The sequence below is a fragment of the Lacerta agilis genome, chromosome 13 (genome assembly GCF_009819535.1).
Source record: "Lacerta agilis isolate rLacAgi1 chromosome 13, rLacAgi1.pri, whole genome shotgun sequence".
In the NCBI taxonomy this organism is placed as follows: domain Eukaryota; kingdom Metazoa; phylum Chordata; class Lepidosauria; order Squamata; family Lacertidae; genus Lacerta; species Lacerta agilis.
Window position 1 is genome coordinate 42,764,564 of NC_046324.1, and position 26,968 is coordinate 42,791,531.

Below are 26,968 nucleotides of genomic sequence, written 5' to 3' on the forward strand. Positions count from 1 at the left end.
TGTGTACGAATGAGCCATCAGCAGCCTAAGTTATCTATTGCAAATTAAGATAATGTCATAAACTGTCTGTACCTTCTTCGGCGTCTGCTCTCCCTGATCCTTGTTTGTTTTTCTGGAATGTACAAGTGGGATCTGCAACAAAAAGTTGCAGCACAGAATGCTCTTGCTTGGAAGGGCATGTCTTCTTCCAGGACACTCCATTACATTCCCTCTCCCAACATTTTTCCATACCTCAACAGCCAGCATTCCATGGCCACTGAGCCAGGATTGCTTTGGGCTCTTGTGCAAGGTTTTTATGAAATGGCCCTCAAGAACTGGACATCTGCCAGGATAAATATTGGTATCTAGTTATTCCACAATATTGAGAACATGTATGTAATCTCTAAGGGCAAGGTGAAGCCAATAAATAACCTTCACTCACCACGAGTGACTAAGCCTCCATCTGCGTTATACTTTTAAAGCAGTATCATGCTACTTTAAATTATCATGAGTTCCCTGAAAGAATCCTGGGAACTGTAGTTTGTTAGGGGTACCGAGAGTTGTTAGGAGACCTGTTCCCCTCACAGGGCTACAATTCCCAGAATTCCCTGGGAAGAGGGATTGACTGTTAAGCCACTCCGGGAACTGCAGCTCTATGGCAGGAATAGGAGTCAATCTGGAAGCACCCATAATTAAAGGCCTGCAAGATCAAGCCCAAGGCACATCGAGTCCAGCATCTTGTTCTAACAGTGGCAAACCAGGTGCCAATGGGAAGCCCACCAGCAGGATCCGAGCACAACAGCCTTCTCCCTACTGGTATTCAGAAGCATACATCTTTGATACCGGACATAGTGTGTAGCCTTATCTTCCATGTCTAAACCTCCAAGAACATTGGCCATGCTGCCTGGGGCTGATAGCTGGAGTCAAACCACCAGAAGGGTATTCCTAGAGACACTGCCTTTACATTTTTTAATGCCCACAATTTAATCCACACGAGTTACCTCTTCTGTTATGTTACATGTCCTTTCCCATCAAATACCAGCAAGATGTTGATACCAATTGGTTTTGCCACACATTTTTATTGTATACCATGCAATAGGGTTGGGTTTCCATAATAATATGACAAATGGGAGAAGGATAATGTTAGACAGAAACAACAACAGAAAGATCATTTTAAGAGGTCCTGAGTAGGAAAGGCACATTATTTACCACTTTTAATTGAATAGTAAGGGGTTGGGGGCAATGAAAATATATCCACACTGAGTGGAAAACAACACTGGAGGACAAATCATAAATATATATTCCATTTGGTGGTTTGGGGAGTTATTCAATTGTCTGTGTTTCCCCAATTAGCTTTATAGCTTGTGCCTTCAACACATGAGTAAGGGAGATGTCTCCATGTTCTGTTCTGTTCTCCTCCAGCAGCAAGCCGTAGCAATCGTCTTAACAAGCTGTAAGGGAGATGCCCCATCACAGAAATAAGCTAGAGTCATACTGGGGAACCCGTGGCTCTCCAGGTGTAGCTGGACTCTTAACTTCCACCACTCCTGATCATTGGCCATGCAAGCTGGAGGTGATGGGAGTTGGGAGTCCAACAACATCCAGAGAGTCATGGGTTCTCAATCCCTGATCTAGACAGAGAGAGAAGTTGTTTCCACCCCACCACAGTTGCTTCTGCAAATCTCTTGGTGGCAAGGGATGAGTAACTAGAAACACCAGCTTGGAACTGGCAAGCATTGCTATTCAACATAATATCAAAACACAGAGAACAGAGAAGGGGGTGGACCCAGCGGCATACCCTTGGTGTTGTAATAAAATACTATCAAAACACATCTCAGGTGGATCAGAGACTGAAATGATTGTTGTAGCACCTTCAGGATGAAGCTGCAGCACTATCAAAATACTGAGCTTGTTTTTAAGGCAGGGTTGGCCGGCCTTGATCTCACTAAGCTCTTTCAAGAAATCAAAATGAAGGGCCCTCCACTGCATTCATCCGAGGCAGAAACTCTACCTGCGTTGAACAGTGGTATACATGAGCAGGAGATGCAAGTCCGTGTTTCTGACAGCCATAAATGCCTGCCAACACACACACACACACACACACACACACACACACACACACACACACAGTGTAGAAAAAAGTAGTGGGACTAAGATTGCATTCACTGCTTGGTTCTTTCCACATGACACCCGGCAGAATTACCTAGTACGAGTGCTGCATTGAAATGTTGATCTTATCAAGACAACAGGAAGGGTGATTGGCAATCATGATACGGTCAACATCCACACCAGACATACCAAGCACTCTTATGCCACTTTTAACAGCCACTGCTTCCCCAAGAGAATCTTCTGAACTCTCCAGGACTGTGAAAGCGGTACAAAAGTGCTTTAAAAATATGGTGCGGACGCGACAATAGTTACAGAACGGTAAACTGGTGGCTTCCTCTGCCCATCTGCTTTAGCTCCCTTCGGCCCTTAAATGGGCAGAGGTCTACCCATTTTCCAACCCAAAAATGTCAGCAGGGGTTGGCAGGGGTGTGCGTCAAAGAGCGGGGGAGAGGGAGAGAGTTGTCAGGAGAGTGGAAATACATCAGATTTCCCTCTGCAAGTGCCAGAACTGGTTCTCTGCTGTTTTAAATACAATACAGATAAGCACCAATCAACCTAGCTTCCCGTTGAAAGGAGTAATGTTACCACGGGGACCCATGGTCTTATTTCTGCCAAACCCACCAGCTATATTGTTGAAGAACCAAGCCGGGCAAGAGAGGGGGACATTTCAAAGCGATAAATGCCTGGAACGAACAGAGAAGGCCCTGCGGCCTGCCGTCACCATGGCAGCCTGGCCTAGCCCACCTTGCTGAGAAAGTTACAATAGTACAAGTCTCCACACAAGGACTTTGGAGCAGAGGGACAGGGTTTGGGCAATGTGATGGAAAGGGGAGGCCAAAATTAATAGTCAAAAAACTAGAGGGGGGAAATTGTATTGCCATTTTCGATCATGTAACCCACCAGGCATGTGGAGATGAGGTTCAGGTGTTAATTACTTCTCCATCCACACAAACGCTGCTTAGAGCAAGCCAGAGAACAAGGCAAGTCCTCCTCTTTTCTTTCTGACAGCTTTCACATGCTTATGTCCAAGGCAGCTAAGCAAATCCTGGTTTTTTTTTTGCACTGTCCGTTTCTGTCAGTAAGTCAGCTGGGGTTAACTTGCCGCAGCTTTTTCCGTGGCTCGTCTCCATTTGGGACCCTAAAAAGCAGCCGCCGGTCGTGACTGGCTTTCCTATTGTTAAAATGCCCAGGATTCTTTTGCCTCGCACAGCTTCCTCTGCCCCGCCATTTCCTTCCTTCCTCCTGCTACCCGTTAAACTCTCAGCCTTGTTATTGCTTCTCCCGTGTGAGAGGAAACGGCCGCCACTTGAGGAGGAGAGCTCTGGGAGGGGGCGAGGAAGAAGAATCCCACCAAAACCCAAAAAGAAAAGAAAACAACAGGCCCTTTCCTTCTCCAATGTGCAGTCAAGTTTTTCAGCCTTCCATCCCAAACGAACTGAATCGCTTAATTACACCTTTCGCCTCTGGGTGGCCACCCAGGTAGGCCGTTCGCTTGTTGTGAGGAACAAAATTCACCATGTACACTTGCTAACTGCCTCACTCAGTCCATATTGCTCATGTCTGCAGAAGCACATCAGAGTGACACAATTTTCTCGTCTCTAAAGCATCGTGTCTATTGCAGTTAGCACCGAAAACCTTCTTCCTTTCCAAGTCCAACCCCTGAGACAGCCATGGTTTATTTTGCATTGTTTGTTGGCATCCCGGCGTAGCAAAATGTGCTTAAGGGCCTAAGTGGATGTTTAAAAAAGACCGTTGCCTCTGAAGGGTTGTAGATTTCCAGCTTTCCCCGACCCTCGTTGGCAAGGAAAGCGGTGCCTGGTCTCAGATCATTCTGCTCGATGCTTATTATTTCGGGAGGAAGAACCAAAATTAAGAGGTGACCCCCGCTTGCCCACCCCTCTATTGCCACAACGCTAACAAAGGCCTAGTTTTACACCTGATGGTTTCCTTAAGACAGGAGGCCGGTGTAAACAACAAACATCCAGGTGAGACCAGCTATCGCAAGAGCCAGGTGGAAGCATTGTTGAGGAGTTGCACGTTTGTCTTTACAAAAATAAGAATTCTTGAGCATGTGCAGGGGGTAGTTCAGGGGTCCAAAGTCAGCCCACAAACAAAAGCTGCACTGGGCCGCCTAGAGAGGCCAGGCTCCCTCGTGTCTTAAGTAGTGTAGGCTCTTCAGCCTTCCTGCGTTAAGACTGTAAACGTTCCAGATACTGAGGCAGTGGGTTCTCCTTGACGTATTTCTGGATGTACCAACACGTCAGGTGGGCTTTCAAGTCCTCTTCGACCACAAAATCCAAGGCTGCCTGAAAACACAGGAAAGCGAAAGAACCACCATCAACATCTTGCAATGTCAAGCTCTCATAAGTGCTATCAAGACCCAAATTTAGCAGCTGAGTTTTCTGCTTTGAATAAGACACTGGCTGTTTGCAGGGTAAGGTTCCAAATTTCTGACTACATAATTTCTGGCTAAATAGGGTTTGGCTGCCTGGAGATGTGCCACTGCAAATGCTTAGCAAGCAAGCGTCTTTTTGGAGAAAGAGTGAGGTCACACCCGCACCCTACACCAGGCATAGGCATACTCGGCCCTCCAGATGTTTTGGGACTACAGTTCCCATCATCCCTGACCACTGGTCCTGTTAGCTAGGGATGATGGGAGTTGTAGTCCCAAAACATCTGGAGGACCGAGTTTGCCTATGCCTGCCCTGCACATTTAAAGCACGTGGCTCCCATCCCAGAGAATCCTGGGTACTGTAGTTTACCCCCACCCAAAGCAGCGGCTCCCATCACCCTTAAACCTGTGCTTTCAACGTATGGTAGGGATGTGACCTTAAAAGTGCAAAAAAAAAGATACATAGAGGTTGCTGGTGCATGTTGAATATGAGGTCCGTACAGGTGTCGACTGACCATGCATACTGATTTTCAGTAATATAAATTACAGGCTGGTTTGTCCCATCCTTATTTTTAATTTTTTGTTGATGTTCATGACCTTGATTGTCTCAATCAGAGCTGCAATGTTAAATGGATTTATTATTGTTGTTATTTTAAAGAACGTTAATCAGGAGCACATTTTTAGTTGATTCATCCAGACAGCAGATTTTAACATGTTAATGTCAGGAACCTAGGAAAATGCTTTATACTGAGTCAGACCATTAGTCCATCTAGCTCATTATTGCCTTCACTGACTGGCAGAGGCTCTCCAAGATTTCCGGCAGGGTTGCCACTCAGCCCTGGAGATGCCGGGGACTGAACCTGGGACCTTCTGCATGCAAAGCAGATTATGATTATTATTTATTGAATTTGTATACTGCAGATCTCAGGGTGATTCACAACATAAAAGAAATACAATGTAAAAGCACAAAATACATGATAAAAACAAGAACATACAAACAAACCAATAACACTCCCGTAAATACCAAACCAACCCTAAAACTGCAGATGGCAAACATCATCTTCAAAGTGGTATCTCCGCCCCCGCCCCCCCAAAACACCATTTCATTCCCTGCAAGTATCCCAGAAAAACCAGGGCATCCCATTTTCTCTCGCAAGATTACGGTGGTAAATTTGGAGTTTGATCTCACAGAATTTTACGCTGCAATTTCCCCCTGAAAAAAGCGTTATGGGGGGGGCACAAACTCCCACAGCACTCAAAAACGCACAGTTGTGTCTTCCCTCAAAGAATTTTGGGAGCTGTAGTCTGTTAGACTACTCCAATTTCCCTCCCAGAGCCTTCTATAACAGCACCCATAAGAAACTAAATCTCCCAAAATTCTTTGAGGGAAGACATGACTGTTTAGTACCATAGCATGTGATGTGGCCTAAGATCATATAATTGTACCACTGGTGTATTCTAAAGCAACGCCTGTAACAACACATGTGTAAATTATGGTCAGCCAAAGAGGGCAAATGGGGGGCAGAATTTTATTCAGGTTACATTTAAAGCCAAATCTATCATATTTACGCTTCCTGAAGCAATCTGAAATACAGTCATCATTAGAAATCTGCACTTCTTCGAATTTTGTGATATGGTTCTCCAACCAAACAGTATTGTATTTATAAAAATGCATATATTAGGGGAAAGTGTTCATAAGAACATTTTCATGCATATTTTTTTAATAAAATGCATTATATTCGGGGAAATTGCCTGCAAAAACGTGTACATTAGTCAGAACTGCATACAAAAATGTGTTCATTATGATAAATTTGCACAAAAATGCCAGTGACTTTTCATGAGGATTAGAGAGAGAGAGAGAGAGAGAGCAGATTGAATGTGGAGAATTGAGTTCAATATTGGAAAACGAGAAACAGAGAACCAAAATAGAGATATCCTTCTGTTCCTAGAGGGCAGGGCATACAAAAATCCTTTGTATTTACATCCCACCTTTAAGCAAATGGTACCAGGATGGGTTAAAAATATAACAAATATGCATAATGTACATTAAAATCATAAAATAAAAAGCACTAATCTTTCAAAAACGTATTTTAAAAGACAATGCTACTAGACCTCAAGGAATTAGGATTGCCCCAGCAAAGAGAGCAACTGCTCTTTTACCAGGTCTTTCTACGGATCTTAGAAGATTTTTTATTGCAAGATATTGTTCTCCTCCTCCCCTTTTCATTGATGTTATGCTTTGTGTGTGTTTTTACCAGCTTTGTAAGATGCTTAGAGCCTTTTTATGTAGCTACGCTTTAGCGCTGTAACTTGCCCTGGGAACTTGGTATGAAGATGGGGAAAACCGAGTCGTTGTAATAATGATAATAAATGCTGGGATGAAATTTTCAAGTTTGTGTACGGGAATTTAAAAACAAACAAGACAAAAGCAGCTTGGCTAAGAAACTTGCTCTGGGATACACAAAACCATTGTCTGGATGTTTAAGAAGCCCCCGAGTGCCACCTCTGATTTGATGTTAGTGAAATCCCTATCTCTTTAAGATGTGGCAGGAATTCCTCCTGGCACAGACTGGGCCCCCTTTATCACGGCCTCATGCAGACAAAGGAAGCCGTAAATTGTCCTCATCTCCCCTATGTCTGTTGCAAAGGGGAGGGAGGGAGCTGGATTACCACTGGAGAGGAAGAAAAGCTGCACATGCAAGAACAGCAGGACTCCCCCCCACAAACCCCACAAATCGGTCAGGGGTGGGCAGAAATAAGAAAAGAAAAAGTAGGGATTTTCTTGGACCTTGGGGCCAAGAAGGATGCTCTTTCCTAAAAGCTCATGTTCATCGCTTGGATGACGCACTTGGATCCATCACTGTAACAAGAGACACAAGTGGCTTCAGTGGCACTCAGAGCCTTTTACAAACTTAGGGTCACCTGAGATACCACCCTCCCTGGTACAGATTACTTGAAGGTCAGCAGTTCATGCTCTGCTAAGCGTTCTGTCTGCATTATTGCAATACAGTTGTACATGGAGCTACCTTTGAAGATATAGTCTAGAACAGTGTTTTTCAACCACTGTTCCGCGGCACACTAGTGTGCCGCGAGATGTTGCTTGGTGTGCCGTGGGAAAATTACTTTATATATAGTCAATATAGGCACAGAGTTAATTTTTTTAACATTTTCTAATGGTGGTGTGCCTCGTGATTTTTTTCATGAAACAAGTGTGCCTTTGCCCAAAAAAGGTTGAAAAACACTGGTCTAGAAACGTCCTCTTCTACAGAATCTAGCAGGCATTCTGTATGAATCAGAACCAGGCATTATGAACATATTATGCTGGTTCCTTCTAGTTTTCACTGTCTTCTGATTTGTTTCCAGACCCATTTTAAAGTTAGGTTGCTTTCAACCAAGTCCTATGTAGAAAGGGAACCCAGTAGGGCAATTTGAGAGTTTCGGTTTTGCTCCATTTCTCATTTTTCCGATCTTAAGCTCAGTTCACCACATTTCCAAAGCAATTTGTGATTCTTTTTAAAGAAGAAAAGGCCTCACGAAAATTCATCAGCCTTTTAGTTCTAATTAACTGTATGCAGACATTTTAATTTTGCACAATACATTTCCTTACATATTGCTGAAAATAACATACAAAAATGCATTATGTACATGTTCTACTCTACCATGTGTATTTTTGTACACATTACTTGGGCTGGAGAACCGCACTGCAAAACTCAGAATTCCAAAGGGTGAATTAGTTAGATTCACCTTTAAGTGTGAATTGAAACAAATTTCTCTCAATACAGTCGTACCTTGGAAGTTGAACGGAATCGGTTCCAGAAATCCATTCGACTTCCAAAAGGTTTGCAAACCAAATTGTGGCTTCTGATTGGCAGCAGGAAGCTCCTGCAGACAATCAGAAACCGCGGAAGCCCCATCAGACGTTCAGCTTCCAAAAATAGTTTGCAAACCGAACAGTCACTTCCAGGTTTGCAACGTTCAGGAGCCAAAACTGGGAACTAAGCTGTTCGAAAACCAAGGTACAACTGTATTTCCGTATCACTTTGCGATTCCCCTCCCCACTTTCTAACAAGAGATCCTTATGAAAATTCACCAACCTTTTGGTAAGAATTTTTCCTAACGTACAGAGTTTTGTATGCAATTTTGCCAAACATACACATTTTTGCAAAAGAAAGTTTCCCAATATAATGCATTTCTGGATGTTAGTTTCATCGATATAGGCATTTTCACGGACATTTTACCCGTGTGTGTGTGTGTGTGCGCGCGCGCGCGCGCATGTGTGTGTGGTAGAGAAAGTTTAAGTTTTAATATCCAAAACCATAAATAAAATGAAATGAAAATTTTGTTTCATATTTATTGGCTGGAATATTGCATTGCAAATTTGGAAAAAACAGATTTTGAGGGTTGGGGTTTTGTGTCTGTATGGTTCTGCAAAATGTGAATTAGGTAGGTTCGCCTTTAAATGCAAACTAAATCAAATTTCGCCCCTATTCCTAGAAAGGTGATAGACTATGCACTCCCAGTAAGGTGGATTCATGCAAATGCATTTCCCTACCAGGGCGCTGCAGACAAGAAGGGCAAGCCATAAAATAAACAAACCATTTAAAAAGCAATCTGACAGGCAGAAATGTGGCAGGTAAAGCTTTCCCGACCAGCTTTTTCACCTCCTCACATTTGTCAACATCAGGCTACCACTGAACAGAGAGGAGCCAGTCAACAGAAGGGGCAGCCTCTTTTCCATCCATCCCTCGGGAGGGCATCTCTTGTTCTCACGCTGAAGATCAAGAGAGGGCACCAGGGAGAGAGAGCACGTCACATCTGCTGCCTGCCAACCCTCTTTATGGAAATGAGGCAAATCGCAGGCAATCAAATATGCAAAAACGAGCCTTCTCCATCTCCACGCCTTGCCCACCCTGGTGCTACTACTCCCAAAGAGACCAGGTCCGCTTCTGGAAAACAGGAGGGCTAAAAATAGCAGGCAAGCTTCCAGAGAAGCAGGGCTTAAAGAGGGGGCAGAGGAGGAGGCAGCAGCGCAGAAGGATAACGCGGACATTCGTCAGGGTTTATTAGAGCAGGCTGTAATTGGGCATATGGCTTTCTCCTGCCCCCCCCCCCCCCGGCAACCCTCCAAGCTCTGCATTCAATTGAGCCTTCCCTTGCTGTATTTTGGTTCCCCTCCAACCAGCTCCCCAGATTTTCCACCAGCTCCTGCGTGAGGGGAACCCCAGGCCCCTGGGGAGGGGCAAACGTGGCCCCTCTAAGCCTCTCTGCCTGGCCCTCAGGACTCTCCTCAAGCCACACCCCTTCACGCAACCACACTCCACACCCTCCTTGAGCATTTCTACCTAGCTGGAATGTGTCCTTCAACTCTGGTAATGCCTTCTGCTTACTTGGATGGAGGCGAGAGACACAGAGTATATGAAGAACCAAGACCACAGTACAGAATAAATTTGCATAAATTGCTCCACCCACCTTTGCCTCTGGCCCCGCCCAGCCCTGGCATGTGGCCCGCACCACCACAAAGGTTCTGCAGAAGAGAATGTGGGGCTCAAGCTGAAAAATGGTTCCCCATCCTGGTTATAGGGGTGGAGAACCTTTGACCTGTGAGCTAAATTTGACCTGGCCTAGATCCCAATTTGGCCTGCAAGGGCGTTTTCCCCAAATCACATCCACCTGATGCAGCCTTCCCCCGCCCATTCTAGAGAACCAGATTATTGGGTCTAGCTAACTATTGTCTACACAGACAGATAACAATTCTCCAGGGTCTGAGAAAGGAAGCCTACCTGGAGATACCACCACAGGGATTGATCCTGCCATTTTCTGCAAGCATAAATCACACCAGAGTTGCAAGGGCAGGGGGAGCCGCACCTCAACAAGTAGCTCACCCCCTGCACCCCCTTTTTGTCTTTCATAGATATTAAGATGTGGGTCAGAGCTCTCTACCTAAAACGTTGACATTTCTGTGCCTTTTCCCACCACCAATTTTCCAAGTCAAAGCATGCATCCGACCCTCGAACTATGGTGTCTCCTCACCTAGCCTGTCACCATGCCAGATCTCCAGATCTCTAGTACTTTTCGGAATAATTTCAAACCCAGAATTAAGTTTGCCAGGAGGAGAAGCGACTGACACACACAGAAGTACTCAGGGTGGCTGCAAGTCCCGTTTTACAGAGGATGGTCCTCTGTTTGAAGGTACAGTTGAGTCACAGCCGACGTGCATTTCACATGCACAATTTCAACCACACATACTCGGCTGCAGCTCCATTCCAGCCTTTTTCTTTTGCCTGCATCTCTCTCTCTCTCTCTCTGCTCCTCCCTTCTACCTTCATCTGTCTCTGCTTACGTCCCTCCTCTTCCTGCTCTCTGCCAGGAGGGGAGGCAGCAGAGACACAGGGGAGGCTTCCTCCCCTTGCCAGCTATGGAAAAAGTAATTTTGGCTATGCGCGATTTTCACATGTGCATACCACCCTTGGAACCAAATCCCCATGTATCCTGCAATACAACTGTATCCTTAAACTCGAGTGGTAGTTTAGTTCAAGTACAACCTAAAGAACCCCCCAGAAACCTCCTGGGGGTTGCCCACCCAAACCTGCACACTCACCTGATAGCATAGTCTTCCCCTAAAGCTTTCCCTAAATTATGACAATTTATTTCCAAACTTGCATCTCTTACAGGGATGGCAAGCCTGTAGCCCTCCAGATGCTGATGAACTACTGTTCCCATCTTCCCCGACCACTGGCTATGCTAGCTGAGGCTGATGGGAATTGGAGTCTAGCAATATCTGGATGGCTGCAGGTTCCTCGCCGCAAACTCTGGATTGTACCCAATGCTAGTCCTACTCAGAGTTAGACCTATCAAAATTAACTGGCCAGCCCAGTATACCTGAAGGCACTTCTCCACCTGCATCGTTCAGCCCGGACACTGAAGTCCAGCTCCACGGGCCTTCTGGCAGTTCCTTCCCTGCAAGAAGTGAGGTTACAGGGAACCAGGCAGAGGGCCTTCTCAGTAGTGGCGCCCACCCTGTGGAACATCCTCCCATCACATGCCAAGGAAATACACAACTACAGTGGTGCCCCGCTAGACGAATGCCTCGCTAGATGAAAACTCGCTAGACGAAGGCATTCGTCTAGCGGAAGGCAGCCCCGCGAGACGAAAAAGTCTATGGGGCTGCCTCACAAGACGAAAATATTTTTTTTTCGTCTAGCGAAAGCGTGGCTTGCATTGCTGCTTCGCTAGACGGAAAACCCGCTGGACGAAAATTTTCGCAGGACGAATTATTTTCGTCTAGCGGGGCACCACTGTATCTGAATTTTAGGAGACATCTGAAGGCAGCCCTGTTTAGGGACGTTTTTAATGTGTGATGTTTTATCATGTTTTTAATATTCTGTTGGGAATTGCCCAGTGTGGCTGGGGCAACCCAGCCAGATGGGCGGGGTATAAATAATAAAATTATTATTAATCATCATCATCATCATCATCATCATCAGGTTCATTTGTATCTATGGGTCTTCTCTAAGTGTAACTTATTGTGGGGTGCAAGTTTTATGCAAATATGTGTACACTTTTGGGGAGGAGCTACAAGTAGAAGCACGATTTGCAACCCGTACCTTTGCCAGATGTTTGGCTATTCCTCTTCCTCTGTAGGCATCAGGTACTTCCGTGTGTTGCAGGTCGACTATCCTTTTCCCCACGTACTCGTACAACAGGACCGCTTTGTCATGACAACCTGCGGGAGAAAAGATGGCGTCCACACACTTACAAGAAATATGCAACAAAACCAAGAACTAAAATCTCCTGGGCTTTAGTAGTTGCTATTATTATTCTAAATTCATACCCTGCCCTCCCTCCCAAAGGAGCCCAGGGTGGTAGAAGAAGAAGAGTTTGGATTTGATATCCCGCTTTATCACTACCCGAAGGAGTCTCAAAGCGGCTAACATTCTCCTTTCCCTTCCTCCCCCACAACAAACACTCTGTGAGGTGAGTGGGGCTGAGAGACATCAGAGAAGTGTGACTAGCCCAAGGTCACCCAGCAGCTGCATGTGGAGGAGAGGGGAAGCGAACTCAGTTCACCAGATTACGAGTATACCACTCTTAACCACTACACCACACTGGTTCTCTCTCACTGGTAAAGAACAATGGATAAAACAACAATAGAAATATATTTTAAAGAACTTTACAACAATTCCAACACAGGTGCAGGCTGGGAAAGATCTCAACTTCAATGCCTTGTTGCAAGAGGAAGGTCTTTGGTAGGCACCGAAAGGACAACAGAGGCTGTAGTGTCTGTCTAATATTCCAAAAGGGCAAGTGCCACCACACTAAAGGCCCGATTCCTACATTGTATGGGATGGAGCTCCACAGGATGCCTATATAGCTCAGTTGGTTAGAGTGTGGTGCTGATAATGCCAAGGTTGCAGGTTCGATCCCCGTATGGAACAGCCGCATAGTCCTGCCTTGCAGGGGGTTGAACGAGGTCAGAGCTTTCCAAACTGTGTGCCGCGACACGTTAGTGTGCTCGGCTACAGCGTGAAGGTGCGTCGCACAAACACTCCCCGTACTCCTCCCAGGGCTGGAAAGGGATCCGTTTAACCTCCGGTTTGCTAGTAAAATTTAATTAAAGGTAAAGGTAAAGGGACTCCTGACCATTAGGTCCAGTTGTGTCTGACTCTGGGGTTGTAGCGCTCATCTCGCGTTAATGGCCGAGGGAGCCGGCGTACAGCTTCCGGGTCATGTGGCCAGCATGACTAAGCCGCTTCTGGCAAACCAGAGCAGTGCACGGAAACGCCTTTTACCTTCTCGCCGGAGCGGTACCTATTTATCTACTTGCACTTTGACGTGCATTCGAACTGCTAGGTTGGCAGGAGCAGGGACCGAGCAACGGGAGCTCACCCCGTCGCGGGGATTCGAACCGCCGACCTTCTGATCAGCAAGCCCTAGGCTCTGTGGTTTAACCCACAACGCCGCCCATAGTCCCTAAAATTTAATTACCGTACTGTGTCGTGAAATGATGCATGTCTAAAAAGTGTGTCACCAACATGAAAAGTTGGGAAAGCTCTGGACTAAGATGATCTGTAGGGTCCTTTCCAACTCCACAATTCTACGACTGCATCTTCTGTCTTCTTCCATTATCTTAGGGTCAGTTTTATAGGGTACTAAACACTATTTATACAGCACTTGAGTACATTCATATTACATTACTACCACTATATTTTCTCAATAATTCTCCAAGGCAGGAGAATTGTATTACCCATTAGCGAAGAATCAGTCTTCATAATGGACAGAGAATAGACTGCAGGTGGGGGGGGGGGAGCTTGCATATTTTAACAGTGCTGATTAGTTACAGGTAGGTAGCCGTGTTGGTCTGCCATAGTCAAAACAAGATAATAAATAAAAAAATCTTTCCAGTAGCCCTTAGAGACCAACTAAGTTTGTTCTTGGTATGGGCTTTCGTGTGCATGCACACAAAAGCTCATACCAAGAACAAACTTAGTTGGTCTCTAAGGTGCTACTGGAAATATTTTTTTTATTTTTTATTTAGTGTTGATTAGTATTTATGGAAAACAAGGATGGGGAACCCATACTCCTCCAGTTGTTGTTCAACTACAACTCCCATCAGCACTAACTATTGGCCGTGCTGGCAAGGGGTGATGAGCGTTGAAGTTGAATATCTGGAGAGAGAGGAATGCAGTGTTCTGGTCCAGATGTTGAACTACTGCTGCTGCTGCTGCTGTTGTTGTTGTTAGCATCTGTATGTTTTGAGGGGCGATGGAGTGCAGGGGCATAGCGTGGGGGGCCATGATCCCAGGCGCACAATTTGGAGGGGTGCAAACCAGGCATCCCCACACAGGGATCCCTACTGCTGCCAGGGGTCTCTGGGCCCACAGCCCGGCCTGGCCTTGCTGCAGCATCCCTGGCCCCCTCGCTAAATGGCTGTCGGAATACGCTACACGGATCCGCTATAGGATCCACATTTATTTGTTTGTTTGATGAGGTTTTCAGGAACTACTTTTGGTATTGCTACGCGCAAAAGCGAAAGCGAAAGTAAGAATGAATGGTTTGGTTCACCAATGAGATTAATCCGCCTTTATTTTATAGTTCCAGTCATGTTCAAAGTTATTAATGAGCGTTAAACTTGCTTCCCGCCTTTTTGGAGGGCAGCAACAGTGATTTTATTGGTTGAGGCATTGATCATGATGTCACGTTTGTTCCTAAATAAAAGGCTGAGGCTCCCCGCTTAGGCACGTTCAGTTTGGGTTAGTCAGCCACGTTCTTCTTTAGTTGGGTTTTAGTTGAAGTCAAGTTTAGTTTAAGGGATTAGGAGCGGGCTGGATGGGTTGGATGGGTTTTTCCTTTTAGTTAGAGTTAGATCGCGGAAGATCATTCGGTTTAGCCTTAGTTAGGTTCCTTTTAGGTTTAGCCTAGGGTTAGGCTTGCGGAAGATATTTCGGTCTTAGTTTTATTTAGCTAGCCTCGCGGAAGATTGGGCGCGCAGGGACTTTAAGCTTAGGAGAACTTAGCTTAGGGGACGAGCCTACGCGGGTTCTGCCGAAGCCACTAAAGATACAACCGGTGTCTGTCTTCCTTTGGGGTAAAAAAAGGGGGAGTAAAAGGTTTAAAGTAAAATTTTTAATTTCCTTAAGTTGGTCCGTCTATTCAGAGTCAGGGTATAATCTATTTCTCGAGGCAACATTTCATTTAGAAGGCAACTAAGAACTCATGCACCTTCGGAGTCATCAATTGGCTTACTCAGCTTCCTTCGGATTGTGAGACTTGGCCGGCGCCCGTGCCCAAAAGCACGTGGAACGCTGGCCGCTTTCCCCGCAACTGGTACCTCGTGCATGAGCAGTCCAAGTTTGTGCACGAGGAGCTCCAGCACCCAAACCCCGACAAATGGCTGCCCAGCTAGCGCTCAGTCACTCCTTGCTCAGACGGAGGCAGGCAAGGGGCACCCCCAACGTAGCCCAGTCTCGCATTCCTCTCCACGGGCGTTGGGAAGATTCACCCACCAAGGGCCATGTCGGCCAGCCAGGCTCCCCCCTATGTGGATGAACAGGCTATGCCAGTGCAGCGGGCTCCATTCACCCTCCGGGGCTGCGCACACCCTGGGTGCCAGCAAACACTGCTACGCCCCTGAGGTTAGCAGCACTTCTCTGGGGCGCAAGACTGGGTAGTGTACATGGAAGTCCTGGGCTGCCCAGACAACGAGACCCCCCCTCTCAGCCTCGCTGGATTGGTTTTGCTCTCTCTCTTCTTCTGCTAAAAACTTTTCTCTGCAATCCATCTGCTTAGTTGTTAAGTACACTTGTCACGACGGCGTTTTTCACTTCCTGCATTAGCCACCATGTGTAGCTTAAGCTCCTGAGCCGGAAAGGCAAGGCAAATTTCCTTTTAAAATATGTATAAAAAATAAATAAGAAGGCCAACATCAAGGCAACTTATAAGCATGTTTGAACAAAGCTGCTTTCTGTCTTAACTGGGGCAGGCTCCCACAAGTAGGTCTGCTGTCTCAAGCGGGGAGGGAGCTTTCGCACTCGGGTCTTACCGCACACTTCACATAGGCCACTGTGAAAACGGGAGTGCTCTTCTAACACAATTGTAGAAAAAGACAACAGACTTCTGAGATTCCTGCATTGCAGGGAGTTGGGCTAGATGACTCTTGGGGTCCCTTCCAGCTCTACAATTCCGCGATTCTACACCCTAAGCCTGCTATCTGCAGACAGGAAGCCACTGAGTCAGGCCATTCACTTATCCAGCTCAGTAATGTCCAGACCAGGTTCCGGGAACATCTGGCCCTCTGGGTATTGCTAAACTACAAGTCCCATCATCCCTGGCCATGCTCGGCGAGGCAACATCTGGAGGGCCAAAAGGTTCCACTCACCTGATCTAAATTGAGCAGCCATCGCTCTGCAAGTGCTACAATTCTCAGAGCTTCTTGGGAAGAGGAATTGATTGCAACCCCCTCTGGGAACTGTAGCTCTGTGAGAGGAATAGGAGTTTGCTTTCAACTCTCTGCACCCCTTGCAAGCTGCAGCTCTCAGGATGCTTCGGGGGGGGGGGGAGGACAGAGAGCTATGACTGTTCAAAGTCACACAGTTTCAGATTTATAGCGCGGATGGGGCCAAGTTTTCTTTCAGCTGGCGCAAAAGACCGCAGAGACTGTGCGGTTTAAATTTCACGCACAGGACGCGTGAGGCAGGGCAAGGACTGACTAAACTCCAATTAAAAGGAAATAAAGGTTTGCACTGACTCATAATCTTGTAGGCATGGGAGCATGTCAGGCCAGAGGGGAGGGGTTGCAGGACTCTGTGTGCAGACTGCATGAGCTCCGGCATAGAGCTGTCAATCATCCCAGGCAGAATAAAAAGCCCCCAATTCATACATGCGCTGAATAGCACCCAGGCACAGCTTTGAGTCTTGGGAAGATGCTGGGCAGGAGGGGGATCCCTGGGAGGTGGAAGAGGCTGGTACAACCCCAAACAAGGGATGACGGAAGTCAGCTGGGCCTTTTCCAGCCTCAACAGGCCAAGTGTGTCAGACACACAATTCAGCTCAGTGTCGCCAGAGTGAAACCACTGCAGTGGCAAAGGAGCTGCCACACAGGGAAGTTTCTTTGTGGACACGGCATTTCCAAATATCGCTTATGTGGGTTAGCTAAGCTTTGCTGTGCTTTAGAAATCAATATGAAAAAGGTGAAAGCTGGAGCTCAGGGCCAGAGCGTCTGCTTTACATGCACAAGGTCCCAGGTTCAATCCCCAGCATCTCTCGGTAAAGGTAAAGGTAAAGGGACCCCTAACCATTAGGTCCAGTCATGTCCGACTCTGGGGTTGCGGCGCTCATCTCGCTTTATTGGCCAAGAGAGCCGGCGTACAGCTTCTGGGCCATGTGGCCAGCATGACTAAGCCGCTTCTGGCGAACCAGAGCAGCGCACGGAAACGCCGTTTACCTTCCCGCCGGAGCAGTACCTATTTATTTACTTGTACTTTGACGTGCTTTCGAACTGCTAGGTAGGCAGGAGCAGGGACTGAGCAACGGGAGCTCACCCCGTCATGAGTATTCGAACCACCGACCTTCTGATCGGCAAGCCCTAGGCTCTGTGGTTTAGACCACAGCGCCACCCGCGTCCTGCATCTCTCAGTAGGGCTGGGGAAGTCTCCCTGTTTGAAATCCCGCAGAGTCACTGCCAGGCAGTGCAGACCAATGGTCTTGTTGTTCAGTCGTTCAGTCGTGTCCGACTCTTCGTGACCCCATGGACCAGAGCATGCCAGGCACGCCTATCCTTCACTGCCTCCCGCAGTTTGGCCAAACTCATGTTAGTAGCTTCGAGAACACTGTCCAACCATCTCATCCTCTGTCGTCCCCTTCTCCTTGTGCCCTCCATCTTTCCCAACATCAGGGTCTTTTCCAGGGAGTCTTCTCTTCTCATGAGGTGGCCAAAGTACTGGAGCCTCAACTTCAGGATCTGTCCTTCTAGTGAGCACTCAGGGCTGATTTCTTTGAGAATGGATAGGTTTGATCTTCTTGCAGTCCATGGGACTCTCAAGAGTCTCCTCCAGCACCATAATTCAAAAGCATCAATTCTTCGGCGATCAGCCTTCTTTATGGTCCAGCTCTCACTTCCGTACATTACTACTGGGAAAACCATAGCTTTAACTATACGGACCTTTGTCGGCAAGGTGATGTCTTTGCTTTTTAAGATGCTGTCTAGGTTTGTCATTGCTTTTCTCCCAAGAAGCAGGAGTCTTCTAATTTCGTGACTGCTGTCACCATCTGCAGTGATCATGGAACCCATAGTCACCATGAAGTTGTTGCAGAAAGTCGCCAGGTGACTCAGGGTAGCCCTGAACAGATGCTGGTTTGGCAACAGCAGTTCTCCGCCTGCGGAGGTGCTAAAAACTCCAGCAAGCTGACTTGGGGGGGGGGTCGCCCCTAGTTCTGGTGCAGGGCAAATAAATGCTCCCCCACCTCCTTCGTTCTAGCAGATGGCTAGGGCAGCTTGGAAGGGCCCTTGTTCAAAAATGCCTGCACATGATAAGCAAAATACAGGAGCCTCTCCTCTGGTCTGGCCCAGCCAGTCTCCTCACCCCCTAGTCAGGGTCCGAAAGAACTAGTGTGGATGGGAAACATGGAGGTAAGAGTTCAATTGCATGTGATTGTGCGCAAAGGAACATGCACAAAAATGCACATGGGAAAAGTTGGCTCTGTGCAACCCACAGTAGGCACTAACACTCTGGTGTGTACACACTACCTCTTCCTGTGTCTCACACTTTTTAAGCAGGCAAACAGAGGTAATGCAGATAAGGAGACTCCTTCTCCAGCCTTCCAACTAGGTGACAGGAAATGGCTATTAATGCTGTTTGAACAAGCACCCACAGAAAGAGAAAGGGAAAGAAAGAGAGAGAAACAGAGACACTGAGAGGCCAGGCAGGTTGCAGAATTAAAAGGAACAGTTTGTTCCGAGAGTGCCGCTTGCTTTCTTGCGATTCAGGACAAAACTCTGTTTAGAAGGCGGTTGTTTTCCCTCAACCCCGAGCAACTGGCATGTTACGAGAGAGAGCGACAAACAGACCACAGAGAGAGGACTTCAGCCACAGGAGTGCCAGAGAACTTGCTTGGCAAACAGGCCAGCTCATGTTTGACAATGCAAAGCTTCTTCCTCTTTGGGATTCACCTTCAATTCAAATCGGAGAAGGCAAACTGGGCAGGGCAATTTAAAACAACAACAATAACAATTGTTGCACGTAAGTGAGAAAAGTTACTGGGAAGGCTTTTGTTTTCAATGCGTTCAGATCTTCAGGGGAACTTTGGAAGAGGCCACCATGACAAAACAAATGCAAAGAATTGTGGGGGAGAAACGTTGCAGGATTCCTATTAAAATCTGCAAGCCCTATATATCACTTTCCTTAGTTTTAGACATATTATTTCACACACCCCCAACAGCCTTCTAAAACACACTCACAAAGGAGACCAGCAAAAAAGGTAAATGGAGCATGTCCTCTCTAGCCCCCCTAAAATACAAGCAACATGTTATCAATACCCTTCAATATTTCTCTGATGAAAATAGGGACACCCTATTCCATAATAATAATAATAATAATAATAATAATAATAATAATAATTTATTTATACCCTGCACCCATGTGACTGGGTTGCCCCAGCCACTCTGGGCAGCTTCCAACACATATAAAAACATAATAAAACATTAAACATCAAGAAACTTCCCTATACAGGTCCATCTTCAGATGTCTTCTAAAGGTTGTATAGTTACTTTTCTCCTTGGCTCGGGGGTCACATAGCTCCATACCCCACAACATTTGTCCAACGAAAATAGGGACATCCTTAGGAAAAGCGGGACATTCTGGGTGTTAAGTCATGGGTACGAGGGAACAATGACACGTCTTCATGAACAGCTCTTTTATTGTAGGGTAACTGACAGAAACTGGGACAACTTCTGCAAATCTGGGACTGTGCCTAGAAAATAGGGACACTTGGAGGGTCTGCAATAGCACTTTAAAGGGCCATTGCTTCCCCCTGAAGAATTATTGGAGGTGTAGTTTGTTAAGGGTGCTGAAAGTTGTTAGCTGACCACTGTCCCCTTCACGGAGCTACAACTCTCAGAGCTTCCTGTGAAGAGGGATTGATAGTTAAATGACTCTAGGAATTGTAGCTGGAATGAGGCCTCTTAGATACTCCTCCCATCATCTGGAGCGCAGTTAGCTCAGTTGGTTAGGGCACGGTGCTGATAAATGCCAAGGTCAGGTCGGGGGTTCAATCCCCATCTGGGCCACCTGCTTATTCTTGCATTGCAAGGGGTTGGACTAGAAGACCCTTGGGGTCCCTTCCAACTCTATGATTCTATGATCTCCTGCCACTGACATGCTTGCTAGTGTAGTTCGGCAACATCTGGAGGGCAAAAGGTTGCCCGTACCTGACACGTGAAGCAGATGGTAAGAACCATGAAGCATTATCATTATTCCTGTTATTTAATAAATTTGTATACTGCCTTCCATCTGAAGATCACAGGGCGGTTCACAACATAAAAATGCAAAATGAGAACACAGAATATACATAATCAAACAATAACACACACATTTAAAAGGCCATAGAATGCTAATCAGCGAAAGGCCTGGATATAGATAAATGTTTTCGCCTGGTGGCTGAAGATATGTAATGAAGACACGGGGCGAGCCTCCCTGGGGAGAGCATTCCACAAACAGGGAGCCACCACAGAAAAGGCCTGTTCTTGTGTTGTTGTCCTCCGGGCCTCTCGTGGAGGAAGCGCACAAAAAAGGGCATCAGATGATCAAGTATTGGAGTGGAATGACTACAAGTTGGGGTGATGTGAACACTCTCCCCCCCCACCTTGTAAATAAAAAGCAGCAGAAGCTCTGCAAATAAAAAAAGAAATGACTCATTACAGGGAAAGGTTCTGTTGCAGGGAGAGGGTTTTTTTTAAAATGTATGTGAGCATCAAAAGTGTAATTCACACACACACACAAGCTCACTTGACATAGTCCAGCCCATTCTATCTTCTCAGAACTCCCACCAACTGATTCTGCTTGTGCAGGCAAAGTCTCAAACAGATAAGGCGGTAGATCTGAATCTGGATGGAAGGAGGAAACTCTCACAATGGAATATATCCCCAGAAAAAAGTTTCCTAAAACTACAAAGCTTGCGTATCAGGGAAAAGGCTAAGCTACAGAGATTCCGACCTTCTCCCCACAAACTACGGTTCAGCTGTGTTGTGGAACTGGGAGTGCAGCTCCAATACTTTTTTTTTTTTTCAGGGCAGGAGCAATTATGACCACTTGTAGCGCTCTGGCAAGGGAAGGCGGTGATAACGAGGCTTTCAAGTTTGTGATGGGTTAGCACAGAGCAGCCTTCCCAACTATTGTTGGCTGGGGGCTGATGCAGCTCAAAACACTTGGAAGGCACCAAGCTGGGGGACGCTGGCAATGGAGGAAGTCAGGGGATGAAGGTCCTATTTCATACCAGTGGTTTAAAGTGTAGCACTTCTTTCCAAGATCATTTGCATTTCCAAGTAAACACTAGAGGTTACATTTTGGCTGGTGAAGATCATTTGGTAAAGCTCAGAGTGCTTAAAAGCTGAACGTCTGCAGTCGCCCACTGACCAGTGGACTTTACTCTTTTGCGTATGTTGTTATTGCAGTTATGCTGATCCCTACAGTTCCCAAGTTTCAATGGGGATAAATAGCAGCTTTGTTTGGATGCAGTGCTAAACCGTGGACGATCTGCAGTGAGCTCTGGGTTTGTCTTTTCTCCCTCTCTTCTTCTGATGTAACTGCAAGGGGGCGACCTTAAACTTCCACTTCCAGTTCAGATTAAGTGCAGTTTAGTGTGTCGTACAAACCCTGAATGGAAGATTGTTGAAAGAAGGCGGTTTAAGCCATAGCTTGTGAAAGTGGCTTGTTTCAACTAACTACAGTCAAGATTAATCAAGTTTAGGGATCAATGACATGCTAAACTGCAGTTCATCTAAAGTGGAAATGAAAAGTTTCTCTATTTAAAGAGTATATGAAATTGTATGTTGAGAAGGCCGACCTCTTGGCAGAAGGTTAAAGACCCAAATAATTGACATGAAGGAGAATAATGGATATGAAGGACAAAAGAGCATGCAGATAGAGTAAAGATTGATACTAATGTAGTAATGGGGAGGCTGAGAAGTAACAGGGGGGGGAGTGGAATTAGTGAGGGGGGGAAGGGTAGGGAATGTATTTGAGATATGGGATTTATGTTTTGTTTATGTAAATTATGTTAGCTTATGCAATTTTTATGTATTTTGTTTTTTGAAAATGTTAATTTCGAATTTAAATAAAGTCAATTTTATATACAAAAAAAATAAAATAAAGTGGAAATGAAAAGTTTCTGATCATTTTCTTGTAGCTGTGCCAGAGGAGAAGTAGGCAAGCGAAGGTTTAGTGTTACATCTGATCATTAGAGCAAGTCTAGGGTGCAGAGGTCTGCCCTCACTGCAAGGCCAGTATACTGGTTCTATAGCTAGGTACCACCCTTTGTACCCTCTTCCAGTCACTCTTCCAGACTAGCCTACTTCACAGGGCAGTACCACTACTTTTGAGCTCTTGGGAGGAAAGGCAATGTAATTATTTTAAAAGGTGACAGAGTCCAATAACAGACCATACTATTCCCTAAAAGGAACCACTTGTTCAATGAAACCCTGAATATTTAAAATGCACCATGGCCTCCTGTATAGCCCTTCTGGGGATGCAGCTGTTCCTTTGGCCATCATGTGGCAGAGAGTTCCACATTTCATTCAGGTGCTTGACGGAAAATGTTATTGAAAGCAGCTGCAAGCTTATTCAACAGTGTTCCCTATACGCCCTGCCTTCATTGTAAAGAGTGAACACTAGCATCTGTTCCCCACTCGTTTCCCCCCCCCCCAAACTCTCCACCCTTGTATAAATATTTCCCTATCATGTTCCGCACACCCTTTCGAGATCTCTTTTCGGAGCTAGAGAAAATTTAAGCCTACTGCTGCAACAATACCTTTTCACTCACACAACTTTTTTAAAAACAATAGCAACTGAACTGATTTACAGCTCGGCAGATTTCCTACGGGAATCCATCAGTATGAAACTATTTTAACCATGTGCTATTTAAAGAGACTGCTTGGCTTCACTGTTTTCTTTGTAGCCCTTCAGTCGTCCCAGCAATATTCATTTGATGGTTTACTTTCACCCACTGTTAGGCCTGGAAAAAATAGCATGTGGTGGTATTTAGCGAAAAACAAAATCTCTGTGGTACTATTCTTAGTATCTTATGAACAATGTCTCCTACTGGGTATATCATTTTTGAAATTGTTTACCCATTTTAATATACCCTGCAATTTGACTAGGAGCAAGCACTTAAGTTTCTTTTTTCCTTAACCCGAAAATGTTGGTTCTTAAGCTTAAAAATAAAAGCAGAAGAGGAAAAATGGAACATATCTTGATATACTGTATTTAGAAAAGACAAGCATTTTCATTGAGAGAAAGTTATCCATGCAATATAGTATATATTCCAGCTGAGGTTAACGGAAATAGCCACCTGTCCAGTTGCCTGCAGTGAGCAAGAATCTGTTGCAGGAGATTCTCCTATACAAACAGGAGAAGAGATTTTCCGTGTTCCTTTCAGGTCATTTGTGGGTCATACACGACTAACAGAGGCACATCTCTGACTGGGCAGGGTGTTAAGTTTTATGTATTCATCTGCAAGGCACTTTTGCCCACTCTTATAATCTGACACAGAACCATCTTGAAACCAAATGGTACTCTGAGCAGTTACTTCATCATTTTTGACTCCCACCCCTTAATATTTGATGAACTCATTTTTTTGCATTGCTCACACAACCCGTCTCCTGGATGGGCAATGGTGTGTACCTTTTAAAAATAGCATTGATAATATCTAACACCAGCATATTGCTGGAGATGCAGGTCAGTGCTACTGACTTTGGGAGCAAATATGCATTCCTTTACATTGTTGATCCATTAAATGGGTAGACAGGGGCCTACATAACAGCCCTGCAAGATCAGGCCAAAGGCATTTCTAGTCCAGTGTCCTGTTCATACAGACACCCATAACAAGCCTGAATGCAACATCAATTCTCATGAAAACATGGGAAACTGCTTTCTGCAGAGTCAGAATATTGGATCATCTAAGCTTGGTGTTTTCTGTTCTGACTGGAAGCTTCCTTCCAAGGTTTATGGCAGGGGTCTCTCCCAGCCCAAGTCTGGTACCCTTGCCTTGCTCGTTGCCTACCCCTTAATCCAGGGTCTCCAGATGGTTTTGGACTACAATTCCCATCATCCCTGACTGCTGGTCCTGCTAGCTAGGAATGAGTTGTAGTCCAAAAAAAAAAAAACAGCTGGAGACCTAAGTTTGGGGAACCCTGTGTACCAGTAATCTATCCCTTCAGTGGTCAAGCAGGAAAGCTATGAAGCATGCTTAAGCCATTTGAGAATCCCAGAATGGACCTTGCAAAAAATAATAATGTTAAAAGGGTCTCGGTCTCTCTCTCTCTCTCTCTCTAACACACACACACACACACACACACAAAAGCTTCATTCTTTTCACATGGCTTGCCTTTAGTAATATTGCAGTCATGGACCAGGGCAGTGCTTTTTTTCAGCTGGAGCACAGTTCCAGCACCTCTCAGGTGGGCGCCATTACGGGCTGGCACCACTAACAAACTACAGTTTCCAGGACTCTTTGAGAGAAGTCATGTGCTGTACATGAATGGTGTTGTGAGCAGCCCCAGACTCGGGAAGGTTTAGTGCTAGTGTTACCATTTGCCGCTTTGCTTCAGAAGGCAACATGCCTTGTACTAGCCCTGGGCCTCAGCCGTGATGCTAGGAAACAAGGGGAGGCCCTCTGCACATGGTCATGGGTGGTGCTGTTTTACTACATGTGTTTTAGGACTCTCAAGCCACACCACAGAAGACAGGACTGCAGCCATAGCCAATCTCTGACAACCACAGCAAATTACTCGAAAGCAACTCCCTTTGGAAAGTCTGCAGGGTATAAGTTATGCATAGGATCAGGCTCCACATGCTGGTTAGATCCGGCTTGAAATCTTAAGTACTGTTCCCTGCAGCAAAAATAAGCAGGGAACCGGATTTATAAAAGTAATCTTGCTCATCACATGATTTACTCAAAATTAGCAGATTGAGAGAAAAGGGAGGGGGGGAAGGCAGCAGCAATCAAACTAAAAATTAAGCAAGTTTGTACCACAGAGCGAGGCGGAAGGGGGAGGGCGTGGGGACTTCTAGTATCAACCTCCACAGCTTATTTAAAAATAGATCCTGCAAGGACAGGTGTTCCCCTACCAACCAGAGAGTAACCAACACAGCAGCAGCAGCAGCTTAAGGGGAGCAAAGTAACAGAGACCGGCACAGAGGAAATAAGAGCGCAGCTCACACAGGGGAAGAAGGCAGGCGGTGTGGGGGGGGGGGGGGGAAGAGAGACAAGAGAAAGCAGGAATAAAATTTCTTGGTCGCCCCTTCTCCCCCACCTCCTTCTCCTTCCCACAATCTCCCTGTATCCAGTTGCTAAGAGGTTGACACCATAACTAATCTGTTGCATAACCAGACTCCCACTGCAGGAAGTTTAAAAAAATAAGGGGGGGGTAAAGGAAAGATGGGGAGGGATATTAAAAAATTAAGCCTCCCAAGTACAAAAACAACAGAGATTTGGTTTGAATTCTCCAAGGGAACAGCACCAGCGTTGCAGGGAAGGCTTGTTTTGTTTTTTTTTGTTTGCAAGCGCATCCATCGCCTCCCTAAATTCCAAACAAAAGATTGCGCGGGGGTGGGGGGGTATTTTGGGGACACACACACACACACACAAAGGAAATCCGATAGGGCCAAATAAAAGGAGGGAGGGGAGACATGCACGAGCCAACCTCCAACCGCGCCAAGCTCCCCCTTGTCTGCCCCTTCTTCCGCCACCTCCACCTGGTCTCGCCTTTACCGTTCAGCCTGACGGTGAACTGCCTCCTCTTGCGGTCGTGCTCCACCTGGATCGGGCAGCCGGGCTCCAGGATGTTGAGCTGCCCTGCCTGGGCCATGGTGGCGCGGGCACAGCAGGCCGACCCGGGCGCGGGGTGGCTGGTTGGCTGGCTGGGCTGGCTGCCTCCTCCCTCCGGCGCCCGGCTTTGGCGTGCTCTTCGTGGGCTCGGTTCTTTTGTGAGCGCGCGGGGGGCGCCTTGCGAAAGGGCCGCCCCTGCTGCTGCTCCCTTTTGCCGTCTCTGCTCCCCTCCCCGCGCGCTCCTGCCAAACCAGCCAGATGTGTCCAAAAGAAAGAAAGAAAGGAAAAGGGGAAACGTTCGGCGGGGAGCAATTAATAGTTAGCAGGAGCTGCTGCCGCCCCCTCCACCTCTTGTTCTGCGTCTTCCTCCCCCCCTCACCGCTTCCCCCAAGCCAACTTCAGCGGAGAAAGAGCGCAGGGCAGTGACCAGGGAGAGACATCATAATCTCCTGCTGAAACTGACACACAGCAGCAGCAGCAGCAGCAAAAAATAAAATAAAAACCACACAAAAAAAGCCAGGAAATCAGCTGTGGGCTCACGTGCCAGCTGGCCGTCCAATGGCTGCTCGGCTTTTTTTGTTTTGATACATTCCATTCGACTCTTAAAGGGACCGCGGCCCCTTGTTCAGCTGGGCGCCCTCCACCCCTCCCAGATCTTCTCCGTGTTTGTGTGTGTGTGTGTTTATGTTTAAAGGAGATGAGTTCTTCCTGGCTGCAACTATAGGTTATCTTAGAAGAGGGAGAAGGACCCCTAACTCACCCAATTCCAACTTGGGCTGCTCTAATGTCTTCTTTGTGCTTCCATAGGGGGTGGTCGTGTAAGTTGAATAATTGTGCAGTTGGAAGGAATTCCCCCAAGGGTTATCTTCCTGCAAGGCAGGAACTGCTGCTAAAGAACCCCTGACAGGGAGGTGGGCCAGATTTGCGTACTGTATAAGATAAACAAGCTGT

The 26,968-nt window shown here is 46.4% G+C and overlaps 1 protein-coding gene across 2 annotated transcripts; it reads right to left on the reverse strand.

The window, feature by feature from the left end:
- Window positions 1-1,038: 1,038 nt before the first annotated feature.
- Window positions 1,039-26,500, reverse strand: NATD1 (N-acetyltransferase domain containing 1). 2 transcript variants are annotated; one of them, XM_033167957.1, is made up of 3 exons: window positions 25,961-26,369; window positions 12,085-12,203; window positions 1,039-4,394 (listed from the first exon to the last, which is right to left on the reverse strand). In XM_033167957.1, the coding sequence occupies exons 1-3, from the start codon at window positions 26,055-26,057 to the stop codon at window positions 4,278-4,280; spliced, it is 333 nt and encodes a 110-aa protein (XP_033023848.1). In that variant the 5' UTR covers window positions 26,058-26,369; the 3' UTR covers window positions 1,039-4,277. The 2 variants fall into 2 exon arrangements, with proteins under 2 accessions (XP_033023848.1, XP_033023849.1); XM_033167958.1 differs by lacking the exon at window positions 1,039-4,394 and adding an exon at window positions 9,122-9,251 and having other exon boundaries at window positions 25,961-26,500.
- Window positions 26,501-26,968: the final 468 nt, after the last annotated feature.

Coding starts and splice junctions, on each gene's coding strand:
- NATD1 (XM_033167957.1), bottom strand. CDS start 26,057: ATGGCCCAGGCAGGGCAGCTCAACATCCTGGAGCCCGGCTGCCCGATC. Junction 12,204..25,960: donor GTTCACCGTCAGGCTGAACG/GTAAAGGCGAGA, acceptor TTTCTCCCGCAG/GTTGTCATGACAAAGCGGTC. Junction 4,395..12,084: donor TAGCCAAACATCTGGCAAAG/GTACGGGTTGCA, acceptor CTGTGTTTTCAG/GCAGCCTTGGATTTTGTGGT.